General features: G+C 37.2%; 1 protein-coding gene across 1 annotated transcript in view; it reads left to right on the top strand.

Annotated features, from left to right (window-relative positions):
* The window catches only part of LOC117317934 (prolow-density lipoprotein receptor-related protein 1-like), a 228137-nt gene that overhangs the window by 89862 nt on the left and 115933 nt on the right, over positions 1–22342 (top strand). Inside the window, exons 3-12 of the mRNA XM_033872903.1 lie at positions 2456–2563; positions 2846–2884; positions 12917–13057; positions 13422–13661; positions 14350–14504; positions 14818–14917; positions 15726–15888; positions 17102–17330; positions 17644–17839; positions 18060–18191. Of these exons, the coding sequence (XP_033728794.1) occupies positions 2456–2563; positions 2846–2884; positions 12917–13057; positions 13422–13661; positions 14350–14504; positions 14818–14917; positions 15726–15888; positions 17102–17330; positions 17644–17839; positions 18060–18191 (1503 nt within the window). The remainder of the gene's footprint in view (positions 1–2455; positions 2564–2845; positions 2885–12916; positions 13058–13421; positions 13662–14349; positions 14505–14817; positions 14918–15725; positions 15889–17101; positions 17331–17643; positions 17840–18059; positions 18192–22342) is intronic.

The raw sequence follows: 22342 nt of genomic DNA on the forward strand, positions 1-22342 counted from the left end.
TGATAACGCAGGGTACAACAGTGATGTTATTGGTACCTTATTTATCGTAATGAGAACGCAGGGTACAACAGTGATGTTATTGGTACCTTATTTATGGTGATGAGAACGCAGGGTACGACAGTGATGTTAATTGTACCTTATTTATCGTAATGAGAACGCAGGGTACGACAGTGATGTTATTGGTACCTAATTTATCGTAATGAGAACGCAGGGTACGACAGTGATGTTATTGGTAACTTATTTATCGTAATGAGAACGCAGGGTACGACAGTGATGTTATTGGTACCTTATTTATCGTAATGAGAAGGCAGAGTACAACAGTGATGTTATTGGTACCTAATTTATCGTAATGAGAAGGCAGGGTACGACAGTGATGTTATTGGTACCTAATTTATCGTAATGAGAACGCAGGGTACGACAGTGATGTTATTGGTAACTTATTTATCGTAATGAGAATGCAGCGTGTTGAGTTGTTGACTTGATGGGCTATGTGTAAAGTCATAACACAAGAAGAATTAAATATTAATTAATTTCTCTTCTTTCTGAAAGTGCAAACACTAGAATTTTAACTCGCATCATGATCAAATTAAATGTGTTGTAGTATATTGATTTTAACTTGAGCTAGTCAGTGTGAAGGGTAGTAACGGTTTGTTTGGAATGGAGAGAAAGGGGACTATAGTTAAAGTGATTTCCGTCTCAGAATTAGTTGAAAATTTCTAAGCTAAGGAGAATCTGTGCAGTCATCAGTTATGATTACTGGGGGAGTATATGACCCCCAAACACAGACATTTAGTTATGTGACTGATCGTCTATTGTCTGAAAAAGGCAGACTACTACTACTGCATAATCTAATCATAAAGAAGTATGTAATGTTTAAAAGGTAAAGAAAGGATGTTTTGTCTTTTTGTAATGCAGAGTTACTGCCCTTGTGAGCAAGTACTTGTTTTTGAGACATAGAGCCGTAAATTTGTAAGATAACAACTTATTTTTCTCGCACAAACTAAATAAACGAAATAATCAATACATGTACCTGGTCACAAGATTGGATAACTTCAAGTTACGAAAAGACAGATTTTCATGCGCAAATTAATGTAGGGCCCCTGGTTCTGAAACCTGTACAGCTCTTGAGTTGATATCCCTTAGTGATATCACCTATAAGTTTGTAATAATTCGCTCTTTACTTTTGAAACCTAGGCAGAGTTTATCAGCAGTTATGTTGGTGATGTTATGAATCTATATAACCATACCAGCACACACGTGTTGTGGGATTAGAAAAAAACATGGATGTTTACTTATTTGATGTAGAGGATTACATGAGGGCTAAGGCCCACACACATATCTGTGACACCTTGACTTCCTTTTTGATGGAATTAGTGATGGTTCACAGAAAGCGGATTTATCATGTTGATGAAAAAGATAGGTATTTTTGTTCAAGTTCTTATTATAAACATTTTGTTTAAAAGTTATTTATGTTGAGATTTTTTTTTCAAGATAAGATTTATAGTGGAACTTTCAATATTGCTAATGATCCCCTCACCTTTATTGATTAAAGAGCACAGGGAACCTCAATCCATTGTCATTCATCAATGTATGTTAAGTTAATTCTCTGTTCACTCAGAAAGATATGAATTGCATTTTAATACCTATTTAACAAATTTTCTTTTCAAATTTTCAGAATGGAAAACAAAAATTGAATAAACCATCCATTTTAATCACAATAACTTCTATCGATGAAAGCAGGATTTACAAACAATGTTACTAACTACCAATTATTTAACTTTCTAGAAATAGAAAATGCATATAGTGTCAAAATGAATGATTAATGCTTTAGCAAGGGAAGTAACTGTAATTGATTCAGAAAAATCTCAGAACTGCTATGTCTTCTTGTGTGTGGGGAAGACAGTGGTGATATTTTTTGTGTTTTATCTTTTGTTTCCATATATACTTAATTTCACAGTTGTCTCCCCCTGTTTTATTTTTTCAGCTTTCTACTAAGTTGTCTCTCTTTTTCCAACTTTCTCAGTTGTCTCCCTTGTTCTTACAGTTGTTTTCCCTTGTTCTTTACTTTCATGGTTTTATCCATTGTTCTTACTTTCTCAATTGTCTCCCTTGTTTTACTTTTTCAGTTGTCTCCCTTGTTTTACTTTCTTACTTGTTTCCCTTTTATTTCTATCTTTCTCTGTTGTCTCTGTGTTCACATTCTCAGTTTACTAAATCACCAGTTGAAAGTACATACTTTATCATGGTGACTGAAGACTTAATTCACAAACGTTATCATTTGTGACTGAAGACTTAATTCACAAACGTTATCATGGACTGACTGAAGACTTAATTCACAAACGTTATCATGGTGACTGAAGACTTAATTCACAAACTTTATCATGGTGACTGAAGACTTAATTCACAAACTTTATCATGGTGACTGAAGACTTAATTCACAATCTTCCTATTGCAGGCTGTATCCATGATGAATTTGAATGTGAAGATGTCTGTATCCCTTTGGAATGGCGATGTGATGGTGAAATGGACTGTCCAGAAGAATCCGACGAGTTACACTGCGACAGTGAGTTGCCTCCTTTCATTGTTATTTATCTGTCAATTTACATGTAGAGAGAATCAATTTACTCTTCCAAATACCATATTTATTAAACTGTATACACCTGTGTCTAATTACTTTAGCTGTGTAAAAAAGCTATAAAATGTTCAAAACCTGTAATAATCCCAGTCATTACTTCAACGTTTTTGTGTTCAAGATGACTATTTGTTCTTTTATATAAAAGATGAGAAAAACAATTGTAGATACAAGAACCATTATTATAACATCATTAATTATGTATGATTTTAGAAAAACCGAGGACAAAAAGAATGACCACCACCTCCGGGGGTAAGTACTAGATACAATTTAATGTTCTTTAATTGGTAAATGGTTAACACTCAGAATTTTTGGTTAACTACTTAATTTTTCCATTGATGCATGTATTTATCTTTATTTCATTGTATATTGCCATGTTCTGTGAAGCATTATTGTGTGATTGTTATTGATTTATTTTCATGTAATAAATTAAAAGCTAAATTGCTCATTTTTGGACATGTTTGTAATACATGTAAATGTCCAAGTCAGTCATAGTCTGCCATGTCAGTATTACACTGTCCAACCCAGTCGTCATAATCTGTCCAACCCAGTCGTCATAATCTGTCCAACCTAGTCGTCATAATCTGTCTAACCCAGTCGTCATAATCTGTCCAACCCAGTCGTCATAATCTGTCCAACTCAGTCGTCATAATCTGTCCAACCCAGTCGTCATAATCTGTCTAACCCAGTCGTCATAATCTGTCCAACCTAGTCATCATAATCTGTCCAACCCTGTCGTCTTAATCTGTCCAACCCAGTCATAATCTGTCCAACTCAGTCGTCATAATCTGTCCAACCTAGTCGTCATAATCTGTCCAACCTAGTCGTCATAATCTGTCCAACCCTGTCGTCATAATCTGTCCAACCCAGTCGTCATAATCTGTCTAACCTAGTCGTCATAATCTGTCCAACCCAGTCGTCATAATCTGTCTTAACCCTGTCGTCATAATCTGTCCAACCTAGTCGTCATAATCTGTCCAACCCAGTCGTCATAATCTGTCCAACTCAGTCATCATAATCTGTCCAACCCAGTCGTCATAATCTGTCCAACCCAGTCGTCATAATCTGTCCAACCCAGTCGTCATAATCTGTCCAACCCAGTCATCATAATCTGTCCAACCCAGTTGTCATAATCTGTCCAACCCAGTCATCATAATCTGTCCAACCCAGTCGTCATAATCTGTCCAACCAAGTCATCATAATCTGTCCAACCCAGTCGTCATAATCTGTCCAACCCAGTCGTCATAATCTGTCCAACCCAGTCGTCATAAACTGTCCAACTCAGTCGTCATAATCTGTCCAACTCAGTCGTCATAATCTGTCCAATCAGTCGTCATAATCTGTCCAACCCAGTCATCATAATCTGTCTAACCCAGTCGTCATAATCTGTCCAACCCAGTCATCATAATCTGTCTAACCCTGTCGTCATAATCTGTCCAACCCAGTCGTCATAATCTGTCCAACTCAGTCATCATAATCTGTCCAACCCTGTCGTCATAATCTGTCTAACCCAGTCATCATAATCTGTCTAACCCAGTCGTCATAATCTGTCCAACTCAGTCGTCATAATCTGTCCAACCCAGTCGTCATAATCTGTCCAACCTAGTCGTCATAATCTGTCCAACCTAGTCGTCATAATCTGTCCAACTCAGTCGTCATAATCTGTCCAACCCAGTCGTCATAATCTGTCTTAACCCTGTCGTCATAATCTGTCCAACCCAGTCATCATAATCTGTCCAACACTGTCGTCATAATCTGTCCAACCTAGTCGTCATAATCTGTCCAACTCAGTCATCATAATCTGTCTAACCCTGTCGTCATAATCTGTCTAACCCAGTCATCATAATCTGTCTAACCCAGTCGTCATAATCTGTCCAACCCTGTCGTCATAATCTGTCCAACCTTGTCGTCATAATCTGTCCAACCCAGTCGTCATAATCTGTCCAACTCAGTCGTCATTACTGTCCAACCCAGTCGTCATAATCTGTCCAACCCAGTCGTCATATAATCTGTCCAACCCAGTCGTCATAATCTGTCCAACCCAGTCGTCATAATCTGTCTTAACCCTGTCGTCATAATCTGTCCAACCCAGTCATCATAATCTGTCCAACCCTGTCGTCATAATCTGTCCAACCCTGTCGTCATAATCTGTCCAACCCAGTCATCATAATCTGTCCAACTCAGTCGTCATAATCTGTCCAACCCAGTCATCATAATCTGTCCAACCCAGTCATCATAATCTGTCCAACCTAGTCGTCATAATCTGTCTAACCCAGTCGTCATAATCTGTCCAACCTAGTCGTCATAATCTGTCCAACCTAGTCGTCATAATCTGTCCAACCCAGTCGTCATAATCTGTCCAACCCAGTCGTCATAATCTGTCTAACCCAGTCATCATAATCTGTCCAACCCAGTCGTCATAATCTGTCCAACCCAGTCGTCATAAACTGTCCAACTCAGTCGTCATAATCTGTCCAACCCAGTCGTCATTAGACATGGTCAGATTAGACAGGGTCAGATTAGACAGGGTCAGATTAGACAGGGTCAGATTAGATAGGGTCATATTAGACAAGGTCAGATTAGATAGGGTCAGATTAGACAGGGTCAGATAAGACATGGTCAGATTAGACCGGGTCAGATTAGACCGGGTCAGATTAGACAGGGTCAGATTAGATAGGGTCAGATTATACAGGGTCAGTTAAGTCAGGGACAGTTAAGTCAGGGTCAGATTAGACAGGGTCAGATTAGATAGGGTCAGATTAGACAGGGTCAGATTAGACAGGGTCAGATTAGATAGGGTCAGATTAGACCGGGTCAGATAAGACAGGGTCAAATTAAACATGGTCAGCTTACACAGGGTCATATTAGACAGGGTCAGATTAGACAGGGTCAGATAAGACATGGTTAGATTAGACAGGGTCAGATTAGACAGGGTCAGATTAGACAGGGTCAGATTAGATAGGGTCAGATTAGACAGGGTCAGATTAGATAGGGTCAGATTAGACATGGTCAGATTAGACAGGGTCAGATTAGACCGGGTCAGATAAGACAGGGTCAAATTAAACATGTTCATATTAGACAGGGTCAGATTAGACAGGGTCAGATTAGATAGGGTCAGATTAGACAGGGTCAGATTAGATAGGGTCAGATTAGACAGGGTCAGATTCGATAGGGTCAGATTAGAAAGGGTCAGATTAGACAGGGTCAGATTAGATAGGGTCAGATTAGACAGGGTCAGATTAGACATGGTCAGATTTGACAGGGTGATATTAGACAGGGTCAGATTAGACAGGGTCAGATAGATAGGGTCAGATTAGACAGGGTCAGCTTACACATGGTCAGATTAGACATGGTCAGATTAGACAGGGTCAGATTAGACAGGGTCAGATTAGACATGGTCAGCTTAGACCGGGTCAGATTAGACAGGGTCAGATAAGACATGGTCAGATTAGACCGGGTCAGATTAGACCGGGTCAGATTAGACAGGGTCAGATTAGATAGGGTCAGATTATACAGGGTCAGTTAAGTCAGGGACAGTTAAGTCAGGGTCAGATTAGACAGGGTCAGATAAGACATGGTCAGATTAGACCGGGTCAGATTAGACCGGGTCAGATTAGACATGGTCAGGTTAGACAGGGTCAGATTAGACAGGGTCAGATTAGATAGGGTCAGATTATACAGGGTCAGTTAAGTCAGGGACAGTTAAGTCAGGGTCAGATTAGACAGGGTCAGATTAGACAGGGTCATATTAGACCGGTTCAGATTAGATAGGGTCTGACAAGACATGGCCAGGTAAGACAGGCACAGATTAGATAGGGTCAGATTTGATAGGGTCAGATTAGACCGGGTCAGTTTAGACAGGGTCATATTAGACAGGGTCAGTTTAGACAGGGTCAGATTAGACAGGGACAGTTTAGACACGGTCAGTTCAGACAGGGTCTGACAAGACATGACCAGATAAGATAAAGAGACAGTTGAGGTAGAGGTTTAAGTGAGATGAATTTGGGTTTGTCATAAAGTTCTCTGGAATTCATCCTGATAATGAAGCACAGAAATTAGTGTAAAGCACAAAATTCCTACAGTACAAAACTGCAGGTAATTTGTTGAATAGCATTCTTGAAATTACATTGTAATTTAATAGTGATAAATATTCATTTAGCATCCAATATTTGAAGAGACTCAATGAAATACTTCAGATCCCCTATTATAGAATTTACATATTGTATGTTGCAAATTACAGTATTGGAAAACTGAATTATAGGCTCTGAAAGATTATGTACTTTTCTGCTCTCCGCAAAGTTCTGATTTCTTTTTTGCTTTTGTTTTAAAAATTTTTGATACAATTAAAGCTTAGTGACAAAAAAAATAAACATATATTCATATAGTTCTATATGCAACGTCTCCTACATGACAAAATATATTGGGAATTTACAAAGTACGCTTTTTACAGTTGAGAAATATCATAGGAAAACAAGCATTATATGGGTATACATATATGACTTAAAGAGATTTGCAGAAATGTTTGTTTTAGATTATGACTCAAAAGAAAAGTCTGACATAAGATCCAATAAAGATCATTCAATGATTAGTGCCAAGGTCCTTTTGGAATCTCATGATTAAGATTTATCTTTCTTAAATTAAATTGATTTTGGTTGTAAGATAAATAAAGGCAAAAATAATAAAAACAATATTATGAGATGTTATCTGCACCTATATATGTATGCTGTTATCTCTCTATAGTATGAAACTGTGTTCTGTCATGTGATAAATTTGGGGTTCAACTTCCTGTGTTCAATCTTAATTTAGCTGTATATATATTAGAACTATGTTCTCAATGTATAGTAAATATATAAAGAAGTAAATCAATAAATTAAGTTTTAACGGAAATATTTCTTCATGGCTTTTTCCAGGGGCTATTTGGGGCCTATAAGTGGCCCTATCCTTAATCTTTAATTTACAGCTTACTCTGAAAACTTTCCATTCCAATTCTTGAGTTTTTTTCTCCAAAAATGATGCAAAAAGCCCCTATCCCAAATCCGTGAGAAAAAGCCCTAATTACTAGTCAAACTCAACTGTACAATCCATGGTAATGAAAAGGGTACAACAAGAAATGTCTGGGAGTAATATCTTTTGTGGTTTGGAGCTTTTGAATTATTTCATATGGGTACAAGCTTTCATGGTTAGCCTTGATGCAGCAATAAAACATATATAATATTGGTTGAATTAATATTTGTGGTTCCTTAGCAACCATCAAAACAATGAAAGTTTATACAGATCGAACAGTTCATGATCACAACATTATGACCAAATATAATGAGTGTATACTAGGAGGCAACATCAGAGAGAAAAAAGTCGTTAATCATGATAGAAATATCATAACTTAATTGGTTTAAATGAACGTTTATCATAACTTAATTGGTTTAAATGAACGTTATCAAGTAACACATAACAATATGATTTATATATTCTTGTATATGATATGATATGTATATTATTGTAATTATATTGATATATATATAGAGAATACATGGTCAGTCTCTTAAAATATAAGCTGTATTTTGGCGAGGGTAAAGAAAGACAAAAGTGGCGAGCCTTGGCGAGCCACTTTTGTCTTTCTGTCCCGAGCCAAAAATACAGCTTATATTTTAAGACACTGACCATGTATTCTATTTATCCTGCAACAGTCATAAAAATAACCATCAAAAGTAATCATTTTGAAGTGAAACGGTGTCAAAAATGATAGAAATATGTTCACCTTTTAAACGTAGTTTCACTTTGAAGTAGGTCAGTCGAACTGACGCACGTGCTAAGATTCCAAAATACAGCTGTTTTCCGTCACTGCCATATACAGCAAAAATATATATGGTGGGTGTATTCCGACAATGCGGTGGCAGTTGCAGGATAAATTATTATATATATATCTATTAATTTTTCATATTTGTATATTCTGCTTAATACCCTGCTGTATTTTTTCATTAGTACCCCACTCAGCTTTTTCCCACTCACACATGTAGATATCCTTTTCATTAATCTCTGTGTGCTTTGCTTTTGCTTGTCCCTGTTAATCATATAGGTTTTTACGATGAATTTCACCCTCGCCTTAATGACCTTGACCCTCACAACAATGGTGTAACAAAAGGATTGTATTGTAAGTACATATTCCCTACCCCCGGGTACCATGGCCCTCCTCCCCAGGGGCATGCGGTTTTAGGTAGATGTAGCTGCATGCCTGTTGTCTAGTGTTATGCATTCATTGGTTAACAAGATGACGCAAATTAATAATATTGAAATTCTTCAAAAAGATGATTTGAATACCAATAGTAAATGGATTAAAATATTATGGCAAAATTAATCGTTTTTGAATGATTTTAAATTGAAGTGTAATTAATAAGTCAAATTTATTTTGAACATTTCAACTGATTTGAACATTAATTAGCAAAGCTGTAATGAGTTTGTTTTATCGTTTCTAGTTTTTATTTTTTTCATGGATAACTATGTCAGAGATTTGAGTTTGATGTCCTTAATTGCTGATTGTAAATGATGGTATTTTTATTGAGGAATTTCAACATTTTTGTCAATATTGCACATGAATCAAATACCGTGTAATCAACTTTCCTATAAAAAATCTGGGGACTATGGAAAATGCTCAAAATGAATTTCTGGTAACCAGGAAAAACAGATGTATCAATTAAGTCTTGTTATTCCTGATTCATAAGAAAACTTTTTATATAATGATTTATTGTTGACAAATTTTCTTTAAATATGAATTTCTGAAACCAAATGCATGAAACAGTTCACTTGTGAATACCTTATCTCATTGGCTTAGAAGTGTGTATAACACCTATCAGGACCATAGGGGCATTAGTTTGTCCTAAACACAACCTGTAATGTGTTAACCTTCACCTTGTACTGTCAATTCTGGAATATGTATCGGGGAAAACATACGGGATGTCACATCAGGATCACATTCTTATAGCACTGCATGTCAATCATTGTATATTCACATCACAAACAATAACTTTATGTGAAATCAAAAACCCAGTGTTTACTTAACTATTTAACAGCATTTCACTTTGCACATGGTTATGAATGGAATTCACTGTCCATTGGTTGTTGTTGTTTTTAAGGTCTCGTTAAGCTAACAAAGCTTGATAAGTTTAAATCTTGAAACATGTACATTTTGTTTTCAGTTTAAATATTTCTAAAATTTGCAGTCATTTAAAATTTGATGAGCAATCTGAATGTAATATACTATGTCGTTAATCTGACAAGTCTTGGTTCAGCAATCTGAGTGTGATGTAGTATGTCGTTAATCTGACAAGGCTTGGTTCAGCAATCTGAGTGTAATGTAGTATGTCATTAATCTGACAAGTCTTGGTTCAGCAATCTGAGTGTAATATACTATGTCGTTAATCTGACAAGTCTTGGTTCAGCAATCTGAGTGTGATGTAGTATGTCGTTAATCTGACAAGGCTTGGTTCAGCAATCTGAGTGTAATGTAGTATGTCATTAATCTGACAAGTCTTGGTTCAGCAATCTGAGTGTAATGTAGTATGTCATTAATCTGACAAGGCTTGGTTCAGCAATCTGAGTGTAATGTAGTATGTTGTTAATCTGACAAGGCTTAGTACAGCTATCTGAGTGTAGTATGTCGTTAATCTGACAAGGCTTTGTACAGCTATCTGAGTGTAATATAGTATGTCGTTAATCTGACAAGGCTTAATTTGTACAGCTATCTGAGTGTAATATAGTATGTCGTTAATCTGACAAGGCTTAGTACAGCTATCTGAGTGTAGTATGTTGTTAATCTGACAAGGCTTTGTACAGCTATCTGAGTGTAATGTAGTATGTCATTAATCTGACAAGGCTTAGTACAGCTATCTGAGTGTAGTATGTCGTTAATCTGACAAGGCTTTGTACAGTAATCTGAGTGTAATATAGTATGTCATTAAACTGACAAGGCTTGGTACAGCTATCTGAGTGTAATATGGTATGTCATTAATCTGACAAGGCTTGGTACAGCTATCTGAGTGTAATATGGTATGTCATTAATCTGACAAGGCTTAGTACAGCTATCTGAGTGTAATATGGTATGTCTTTAATCTGACAAGGCTTAGTACAGCTATCTGAGTGTAGTATGTCGTTAATCTGACAAGGCTTTGTACAGTAATCTGAGTGTAATATAGTATGTCATTAATCTGACAAGGCTTGGTACAGCTATCTGAGTGTAATATGGTATGTCATTAATCTGACAAGGCTTAGTACAGCTATCTGAGTGTAGTATGTCGTTAATCTGACAAGGCTTTGTACAGCTATCTGAGTGTAATATGGTATGTCATTAATCTGACAAGGCTTAGTACAGCTATCTGAGTGTAATATGGTATGTCATTAATCTGACAAGGCTTAGTACAGCTATCTGAGTGTAATATGGTATGTCATTAATCTGACAAGGCTTAGTACAGCTATCTGAGTGTAATATAGTATGTCATTAATCTGACAAGGCTTAGTACAGCTATCTGAGTGTAATATGGTATGTCATTAATCTGACAAGGCTTAGTACAGCTATCTGAGTGTAATATGGTATGTCTTTAAGATGGCAAAGCTTTACATGTATACAAAAGGAAAAGAGTAAGATAATTGTTTATATCTGTGTGTATGTATGTCGTTAATCTGACAAGGCTTTATTGTTGGCGGTTCAGTTTAAGTATGAATCTCTGTCAAGGTGATGCTAACTCAAAACATGAGACCATCAATGTTTACAACATCACAAGTACCTGTGACTGAAGTGGGCTGATAATTTGTCTATACTGTACACTGAGTCTTAATTCTACTTATCCCAGCTAGCAAATCTTTTAATGTTTGTATCGGACCCTATCTGTTATGTGTATATTGATTAATACATTCTCAGCACTGTTATCACACTCATTATGTAACATATCATGCTAGGCTATACCTATACTGGGTGTACCGAGTACACCAATAAGTATTGTTACTTGTGGTAAATTGTATCTATCTCTGACAATTATATTTAACGAGCTTATCTATGCATGTCTGAATTGAAAGTTGTATGTAGGTACATACCTCGTTATAATAATTCCTATTCGTTTATAATACCAAAACATATCTTCATGTACTTGAGTCTTTTTTCTCCCTCGCTGTAATATAATGTCAGACTTGTCTATAACACTTTAACATCTCACTTGGCATAGGTCAGCAGTACAGTAAATACACTAGTCCTCTGTATAATGTGTGAAATATTTACACGCCCTATTCCAGGAATCCACCAATAGTTTAGGCCATGTCTGGTGTTGATAGATTAAACCGGTCCTTGTCTATAATGCATTTCAGTATAAATGCTATTTCATTGTCCTTGAATAAGTTTGTACGTTGGTCTTTGAGCTGTGACATATAGCTTAATGTTTTTATGTCATCATACCTTAGCAAAGCACTGGTTCCACACTCACAGTGTTCAAGTAAGACAGAAATTTGCATATGTTGACAGAAATCAGTACAATTGTAGAGTAACTGGCTAATCAACATAATATTGATTTTGAAATAAATTTAGAAACTCTTCCAAAATATTTAATTAGATTTGTATCACCTCACTAGATTTGTCATTGAACTAATGTGTTACCGTTGCTAGTTGTCTCCCCTGATTTAATCATATATGTAATTACATACTTGACACTCATGGATACAGTCATGAGAGTTATCTCCCTTTGATGTTTTCATTTCCCATTTCTGTGTGGATAATAATGCTATGACATACCACTGTTAGCAGACATTAAATGACCCTGTACACAATGCCTTGTACCCATCACTATGTACCAGTTGCCCTTAACCCATAACCCTGATCCCATTGTCCTGTACCCATCACTATGTACCAGTTGCCCTTAACCCATAACCCTGAACCCATTGTCCTGTACCCATCACCTGTTGCACTTAACCCATGACTTTGAACCATTATCCTGTACCCATCACGTACCTGTTGCCCTTAACCCATGACCTTGAACCATTATCCTGTACCCATCACTATGTACCTGTTGCCCTTAACCCATGACCTTGAACCATTATCCTATACCCATCACTATGTACCTGTTGCCCTTAACCCATGACCTTGAACCTATTGTCCTGTACCCATCATCATGTACCTGTTGGCCTGTACCCATAACCTTGAACCCATTGTCCTGTACCTATCATCTGGTACCTGTTGGCCTGTACCCATTGCCCTGTACCTCTGTGGTACAAATTAGTGATAAAAATGTCCATGTTTTCTGTTGACAGTTGAAATACCTCCAGAAAGCCTACTGCCATGTCTGCCAAACCACAAACGCTGTCCTAAGGAGGAGGTCTGCATTCCAATAAATAAATTCTGTGATACAAGAAGAAACTGTAAATCAAATGGAGATGAGGTGGGATGCTCAGGTAATTTCACTCGATTTCTTACATACAGTTACCATGGTAACTCAGGAAAAGCTACAACCATTTTACTGTTGGTATGGTAACTCAGTCATGCCACCATCATTTGTCCATAAAGCTATCACCATCTGTCGTCATTGTAACTCAGGAAGTGCAACAAGTTACAAGTCAGCCTACAGTTAAATTACAGTCCCGCAGTTAAATTATATTTCTGCTGTTAGAATACAGTTCTGCTGTTAACTAGCTATCCCGAAGTTGAATTTGATATCCACATTAAATTACTGTCCCACAGTTGAATTGTAGTTCCGCAGTTGAATTACCATGCCGCAGTTGAATAAAATTTCTCATATACAGCTTTTTTGTTTTTCAGATTCTGTTGTTAACTGTGATAGTAAGAATTGTTCCTTTGCGTGTCAGAACACTCCGCAGGGACCCGAGTGTTATTGTCCGGAGGGTAAACAATATAATGGGACAGATTGTGTAAACATAGATCCGTGTAGCTTTTCTCAGTTCTGTGATCAACAGTGCCGCTCAAAAGATGGCACATACTCTTGTGGATGCTCGCAGGGTTACAATCTTCTAGAAGGCAAAGACTGCATTGCTACCAATGGTAAGGATCGGGCATCTCTAGTGAGAACTCCAGATCATGAATGTCAAGGGGAAATTTAAGGATTTCAAAGAAAATGGGTGGGATTTCATTTTATGTAGTCAGTGTAATTGTGTATTCAACCTGTAACTGTAGAATTGAGAAGGGGTAAAATTGGATGCAAATTTTACTGAAAATCTTATTAAAGTTTTCTAACTGCATTTAAAATCCCATCTATTTTGTCATTGTCCGGGTTGTCACTTTTACCATCTATAAATAGTTTGATAGTTGATATGGGCAGGTTGTCACTTGCACCATCTATAAATAGTTTGATAGTTGATGCGGGCTTATGTAACTATATATAGTGCTCCTTTGGGAAATGATTTTCATGCCTGAAGGTCAAAGTTCAATGTCACTATTCTGTAAATTGAAAATTTGTACGATTCCAGTCTTTTCATGTATCCATGCACTGTTCTTTTAATTCTGTTTTCTTCAAGTGGGCTTCCATTTTCTCCATAAAATCTGTGCTAAATGAACAGGTTATCTATCAGCTGTGATCAGAATGCATATCAATTTACCTTAATTAGCGTTAAGATTGCTATCACAGTAATTATTAAAGACATTTGTGATTTGTCCACAACAACTATTATACCTTGCTTTAATAATGTACGGTATTTTGTTTTTCTTATGCTCTTTTCCATTCTTTGCATAGTCCCCAGAAATTCTGAGCCGACACTGCTGGTGGCAGACTTCATGCGGTTCCAACAGGTAGCACTGAATGGGTCGACCCTGACACCTCCAGTGGTAGCCGCAGGGCAGGCAATCTCCACGTTAGATTTCAACCACCGAAAGCAGTTTGCATGCTGGGTATAATTTCAATTTTAACAAATTTTATTGCAAATGTAGATTAGGATATAGCATCAAGCCAAGCCTATGTAAGCCTTCTCCATATAGATACGGTATGGCACTGTCCTCAAACTTATCGGACAAACATAAACAATTCATATGCATGCTGGGTAATTAAAAGTTTCTCTTTGGAAAATCTTTAGATGAAAACGTATATTATGACTGTTTGTACGCTCCTTTTTGACAGATTGTGTTACAATGAGTCATTTTAAGAGGCATTTTGAAAAAACCTTGTGCAAAAAACTGTTGTTAATGGAGAATTATCTTGTTGCAGTTGTCGTACCGGCTAGATAATAAGATATCGGTGATGGAGTGTCTGAACCTTACCAATACTGCCCAGACATGGACGATGAAGTCAGATGTCTACTTTGACAGTATGTTGATGTGTTATATACAATTATAGACTTTTTATAAGGTTGATACATGGATTTATAGACCTGAGAAAAAAATATTCAACTGAAGTCCAATGTTGATATTGTCCTCGGTTGAAATTGTTCTCAGTTCAATAAAACCATGTACGGACAGAAACCAAAAGACTAATAGTTTTATTATAAAATGGTAGTTAAAAATATCATGGAACGAAAGCAAATATTCACTAAAAGTGACTACAACATTCAATATTCACTAAAAGTGACTACCACATTCAATATTCACTCAAGGAGACTATAACATTCAATATTCACCAAAGGAGGCTATAACATTAAAAATTCATTAAAGGAGACTATAACATTCAATATTCACCAAAGGAGACTTCAACATTTAATATTCACTAAAAGTGACTACAACATTCAATATTCACTAAAGGAGACTACAACATTCAATATTCACTAAAAGTGACTACAACATTCAATATTCAACATTCAATATTCACTAAAGGAGACTACAACATTCAATATTCACTCAATGAGACTACAATTTAAACATTCAATATTCACTCCATGAGACTATAATATTCAATAGTTGCTTTCTCTAATTGTAGTAGCTGTTGTTTAATTTGTCATTGTGACTTACCTGTGTTTTTGTCATTGTGACTTACCTGTGTTTTTGTCATTGTGACTAACCTGTGTTTTTATCATTATGACTTACCTGTGTTTTTGTCATTATACTTTTTTATTTTAATAGCCTTTATATATCATGACAATGATTTAACGTAAATTAACTCTACCGTTGTCATGGTTACAGATGTTGTACAGATTGCCTTTGATTGGATCACTGAGAACTGGTATATGGCAGACAGACTAAAGGAGAGGATCTTACTCTGTAATGATCAAATGAAATTCTGTCGTATGGTGCTAGATCTTACGGACCGGGAAATATTTAGTATTCGCGTGGACCCAACAGCTGGGTAAGGCCTACTCTGTCTGGGACATTATTTTGTGATAATTAAGTAATATCAGTAAAAAGATGTAGTGGTAGTTACCTATTCTAACCTAGATAAGTAATATCAGTAAAAAGATGTAGTGGTAATTACCTATTCTAACCTAGATAAGTAATATCAGTTAAAAGATGTAGTGGTAGTTACCTATTCTAACCTAGATAAGTAATATCAGTAAAAAGATGTAGTGGTAGTTACCTATTCTAACCTAGATAAGTAATATCAGTAAAAAGATGTAGTGGTAATTACCTATTCTAACCTAGATAAGTAATATCAGTAAAAAGATGTAGTGGTAGTTACCTATTCTAACCTAGATAAGTAATATCAGTATAAAGATGTAGTGGTATAGTTACCTATTCTAACCTAGATAAGTAATATCAGTAAAAAGATGTAGTGGTAATTACCTATTCTAACCTAGATAAGTAATATCAGTAAAAAGATGTAGTGGTAATTACCTATTCTAACCTAGATAAGTAATATCAGTAAAAAGATGTAGTGGTAGTTACCTATTCTAACCTAGATAAGTAATATCAGTATAAAGATGTAGTGGTAGTTACCTATTCTAACCTAGATAAGTAATATCAGTAAAAAGATGTAGTGGTAATTACATATTCCAACCTGGCTTGATTTATCATGGCCTTGTTGTCAATCTTTATCAACAGTTAATCTTATGTCTGTTTGTAAACAATCCTTTTTTCCGCCTTTTTTCTGAAATCACTTTTTAAGTCTTCCTCAGATTTCATATGTAGGTTCTCCTTGGTTCCTAGATGTGCATGTTGAATTTGGAGACTGATAGAGCGCCAGCCATTTAACCTCAGGTGAAGATCCGAGGTGTGTGGTCTGATGCTACCTATCCGTGTTGGTTTGTGTTTCTTTGGAAGCTAGGAAACAGGCTAGTCTGTGCTGTTGTGGTGGTGTTCTTCGGCAAGACCCTTTTCCTTAATTGCTCTGGATGGCATGTGTTGTTCAGTGAGGTAGTCACCAACTACTACAAGGAGACCCTTCCTCAAATTGACCCTGGCTTTTCACAAGACAATAAACCTAGCAATAAAAAAAGAGAAAGCTTTCATATGTAAAGGGAAGAACTCTATCTAGCAAATTCATGTTCTATAATTTGTATGAGATGACTTTGTGATGTCACTAATTCCTGAGCTTTACTGCTATCCTGTGAATGTTTTTACAGCTACCTCTTTGTCCTGATGAAGTCAGGCATTGTCCGGACCCAGATGGATGGCTCTGATCCAATGATGATTCACAATAGCAGCAAAGTGGACATAGAGCGCCCCCATGATATGACCCTTGACTTCCCTAACCGTCATGTCTACTGGACTGATACCAAACTCAAGGTCATCAAGCGTATAGATTATGACGGCCAAAATGTGTGGATTGTGTTCAGTCAATTGCGTCCTACAGTATGTATAGCCTGATAATAGCTGTTCATAGAACCTTAAACAGTATAAACAAGCCTTTCAAAACATCTGTTTTGAAATCAGTTGTCGTATGACCTTTGCTGTTTCACTATGAAAATATTGTCTTTAATATTTGTTGTTGTTTGATCTTTGCTAATTCAACATCCAAATATTGTCATCATTTTCCTGGCTTCTATTTTAACACCTGATGTTGTATACACTTTGTTTTTTTTCATTTAGTATTTCATCATCCGTTATTATTTACTATAATTTATTATTATCTACACAGTGATAAAGATGTGTATTATATTTTCAGACATATGGCAATGTGATCAAAGGTTTGGGTATATCGATACTACAGAATACAATCTACATGACCAGTCAGTTACCCGAGTCTTTGTGGGCCATCCACCGCTACAACTACAATCTTGGGGCACATCTCCTCACACGCGACCTCGAGAGCCCATCACAAGTACATGTCTATCACCGCCTACGACAACCTGATTTACCTGGTAACTAGCCCCTCGGTAACAGACGATCCTATTGGTCACTTAGGGATATTACATTCCTGCCAATCATTATCAAGTTTATATTTTGAAGTCACTCTTGTTGGAAATAATTCTGAATCACATTTACTGAAATCGAAATATAGTTTCCTTCTTTTGAAAAAGTTGGTTGTAAATATTTTTTGGAGTGATGTGATAATGTAACCTCCACAACTGTGTTTTCTAGACTCAACACCGTCACCTTGTACACCAAATACATGTGATCAGCTGTGTGTCGTCCTCATGAACGGAACAACACCCACCGCCAAGTGTCTGTGTGCTGCAGGGTATTACATGGACGAAAACAACAAATGTTTAGGTGAGACTCGAGTCACTGTCAGAATACATAATATGTGATAAAAATAGTGATCAAATCAACCAATCACAGTTCCAGAAATGGTCAAATCAGCCAATCACTGTAAAGTATTGGATATGTGATCAAAATAACCACATCATAAAGTCAGCCAATCATTTTCAGGAAAATAGTCATGTGATCAAAAAGTGGAGTTGAATATTCATAATAATTGTTTAATTAGCTCACCTGCCCGAAGGGCAAGTGAGCTTATGCCTTGGCGCGGCGTCCGTCGTCCGTCCGTCGTCCGTCCGGCGTCAACTTTCCATTAAAGCAACTTCTTCTCAATAACCAAAAGGCCTAGAGACCTAATATTGGGCCTGTAGCATGCTGGGGTGAAGGGCTACCAAGTTTGTTCAAATGAATGACCTTGACCTTCATTCAAGGTCACAGGAGTCAAAAAGGCTAAAATCTTCAAACGACTTCTTCTCAACAACCAACAGTCCCAGGGAGTTGATATTGGGTCTGTAGCATGCTGGGGTAAAGGGCTACCAAGTTTGTTCAAATGAATGACCTTGACTTTCATTCAAGGTCACAGGAGTCAAAAAGGCTAAAAAAAAATTAGACGACTTCTTCTAAATAGCCAAAAGACCCAGGGACTTGATATTGGGTCTGTAGCATGCTGGGGCAAAGGGCTACCAAGTTTGTTCAAATGAATGACCTTGACCTTCATTCAAGGTCACAGGAGTCAAAAAGGCTAAAATCTTTAAACGACTTCTTCTCAATAACCAAGAGTCCCAAGGACTTGATATTGGGTCTGTAGCATGCTGGGGTGAAGGGCTCCCAAGTTTGTTCAAATGAATGACCTTGACTTTCATTCAAGGTCACAGGAGTCAAAAAGGCTAAAATCTTTAAACGACTTCTTCTCAATAACCAAGAGTCCCAGGGAGTTGATATTGGGTCTGTAGCATGCTCGGGTGAAGGGCTACCAAGTTTGTTCAAATGAATGACCTTGACCGTCATTCAAGGTCACAGGAGTCAAAAAGGCTAAAATCTTTAAACGACTTCTTCTCAATAACCAAGAGTCCCAAGGACTTGATATTGGGTCTGTAGCATGCTGGGGTGAAGGGCTCCCAAGTTTGTTCAAATGAATGACCTTGACTTTCATTCAAGGTCACAGGAGTCAAAAAGGCTAAAATCTTTAAACGACTTCTTCTCAATAACCAAGAGTCCCAGGGAGTTGATATTGGGTCTGTAGCATGCTCGGGTGAAGGGCTACCAAGTTTGTTCAAATGAATGACCTTGACCGTCATTCAAGGTCACAGGAGTCAAAAAGGCTAAAATCTTTAAACGACTTCTTCTCAATAACCAAGAGTCCCAAGGACTTGATATTGGGTCTGTAGCATGCTGGGGTGAAGGGCTCCCAAGTTTGTTCAAATGAATGACCTTGACTTTCATTCAAGGTCACAGGAGTCAAAAAGGCTAAAATCTTTAAACGACTTCTTCTCAATAACCAAGAGTCCCAGGGAGTTGATATTGGGTCTGTAGCATGCTCGGGTGAAGGGCTACCAAGTTTGTTCAAATGAATGATCTTGACCGTCATTCAAGGTCACAGGAGTCAAAAAGGCTAAAATCTTTAAACGACTTCTTCTCAATAACCAAGAGTCTCAGGGAGTTGATATTGGGTCTGTAGCATGCTGCGGTAAAGGGCTACCAATTTTGTTCAAATGAATGACCTTGACCTTCATTCAAGGTCACAGGGGTCAAAAAGGCTAAAATCTTTAAACAACTTCTTCTCAATAACCAAGAGTCCCAGGGAGTTGATATTGGGTCTGTAGCATGCTGGGGTGAAGGGCTACCAAGTTTGTTCAAATGAATGACCTTGACTTTCATTCAAGGTCACAGGAGTCAAAAAGGCTAAAATCTTTAAACGACTTCTTCTCAATAACCAAGAGTCCCAGAGACCTAATATTTGGCCTGTAGCATGCTGGGGTGAAGGGCTACCAAGTTTGTTCAAATGAATGACCTTGACCTTCATTCAAGGTCACAGGGGTCAAAAAGGCTAAAATCTTCAAACGACTTCTTCTCAATAACCAACAGTCCCAGGGAGTTGATATTGGGTCTGTAGCATGCTGGGATGAAGGGCTACCTAGTTTGTTCAAATGAATGGCCTTGACCTTCATTCAAGGTCACAGGGGCCAAAAAGGCTAAAATCTTTAAACGACTTCTTCTCGATAACCAACAGTCCCAGAGACCTAATATTTGGCCTGTAGCATGCTGGGGTAAAGAGCTACCAAGTTTGTTCAAATGAATGACCTTGACTTTCATTCAAGGTCACAGGAGTCAAAAAGGCTAAAATCTTTAAACGACTTCTTCTCAATAACCAAGAGTCCCAGAGACCTAATATTTGGCCTGTAGCATGCTGGGGTGAAGGGCTACCAAGTTTGTTCAAATGAATGACCTTGACTTTCATTCAAGGTCACAGGAGTCAAAAAGGCTTAAATCTTTAAACGACTTCTACTCAATAACCAAGAGTCCCAGAGAGTTGATATTGGGTCTGTAGCATGCTGGGGTAAAGGGCTACCAAGTTTGTTCAAATGAATGACCTTGACCTTCATTCAAGGTCACAGGGGTCAAAAAGGCTAAAATCTTTAAACAACTTCTTCTCAATAACCAAGAGTCCCAGGGAGTTGATATTGGGTCTGTAGCATGCTGGGGTGAAGGGCTACCAAGTTTGTTCAAATGAATGACCTTGACCTTCATTCAAGGTCACGTCGATCAAGTATGCTTAAATCTTTAAATGACTTTTAGTGAAAAGCCAAAGTGCAGAGAGACATTATATTGGTCCTGTAGCATGCTTTCAAATAACTGCAGGATCCATATATGAAAAGATCACTGCATTGCAGGTGAGCGATTTGGGCCCATTGGGCCCTTGTTTTTATATACCCGTCAAACTTCAACAAGTGCCGGCACGTCCATCCAGTCTGTTTAAGTTTAGGTGCAAATTTCTTCATTCGTCTACAATTCAGTCATTTCAGGTGTTATTATGTGGGGTCTGACAAGGATGATATGAATTCAATTTTGGAAAATGCATGATTGCTATAATTTTTGAAATTTTGGATATATTTGAGACAAAATCATTTTCAAAAATTTTGGATATACAGTCAAACTTGTAATAGCGGACACCCTTATATAGCGGACACCTGTCCATAACGGACATTTCCAGGAATCCCCAATGAAAATCACTATATAAATATCATGTATATAGCGGACACCTTCCTAATGCGGACAGCGGACACTTATTTTTGTCCGTAAAGTTGTTAAAAAATCTGTATAACGGACACGTGAAACCATAGCCGTGTTGATATTTGTGTGTAAAACGTTTCTAAATAACAAGCAAAGCCTTAATTACTCAACTCCCCTGGCAGCAATGCTAACTTAGGAAGCCACTTCATCAGTCACTAATTGTCCTGTTACCTGTAAGTTGCTGTAACAATGGGCAGTAATTACAAGAGAGTGACCGATCGCCATCGGCAGAGGTGTTTGTTTACTCAACCCCACCGGTGACAGCGAAGCTTATAGCCATTCAACCATAGCCTAGACAACAAGAATGGTCAGGGGGTAATTAAATCATTATCAAGACCAACAAAAGAGGGACAAAGCAATAGTGATGTCTGTCATAATTGTTTTACTTACAAAATCAACCGTATGCAAATCTGACAAGGCAGGCACATGGTTGTCAGCCGCCATTTTCTCACACTCGGAACTCCTCTGAATATGACTACGTAACATATTAAGAACAGCTGAAGAGTTCCGAGTGTCTTTGTATACACTATACTGTCTAATTGACTGAACCAGAAAACGGTATTTATTAAATTAAATCCCTACATGGATTTCAGAAAATATGTCTCAAAATAAATGCTTAGGGATTATAATCATCAGAGGAAAATGCACTTTCATTTATAAAGAGTTAATGTTGTAATAGAAAAGATATTTCAAACATATTTATTTTCCAAAATATTGAGGATTAACAAAAATTGTTTTACACTGATAAGAATTACCTTTACACTTTTGACTATGTTGAGTATTTGTCCGAATAGATATTCAGTATAGTATGATATTGTGAAGATTTGTTTTGAAACTATAGGCTTAATATAAATTATTAGAAATATCAACTT

This window comes from Pecten maximus, chromosome 19, assembly GCF_902652985.1.
Source record: "Pecten maximus chromosome 19, xPecMax1.1, whole genome shotgun sequence".
NCBI lineage: Eukaryota > Metazoa > Mollusca > Bivalvia > Pectinida > Pectinidae > Pecten > Pecten maximus.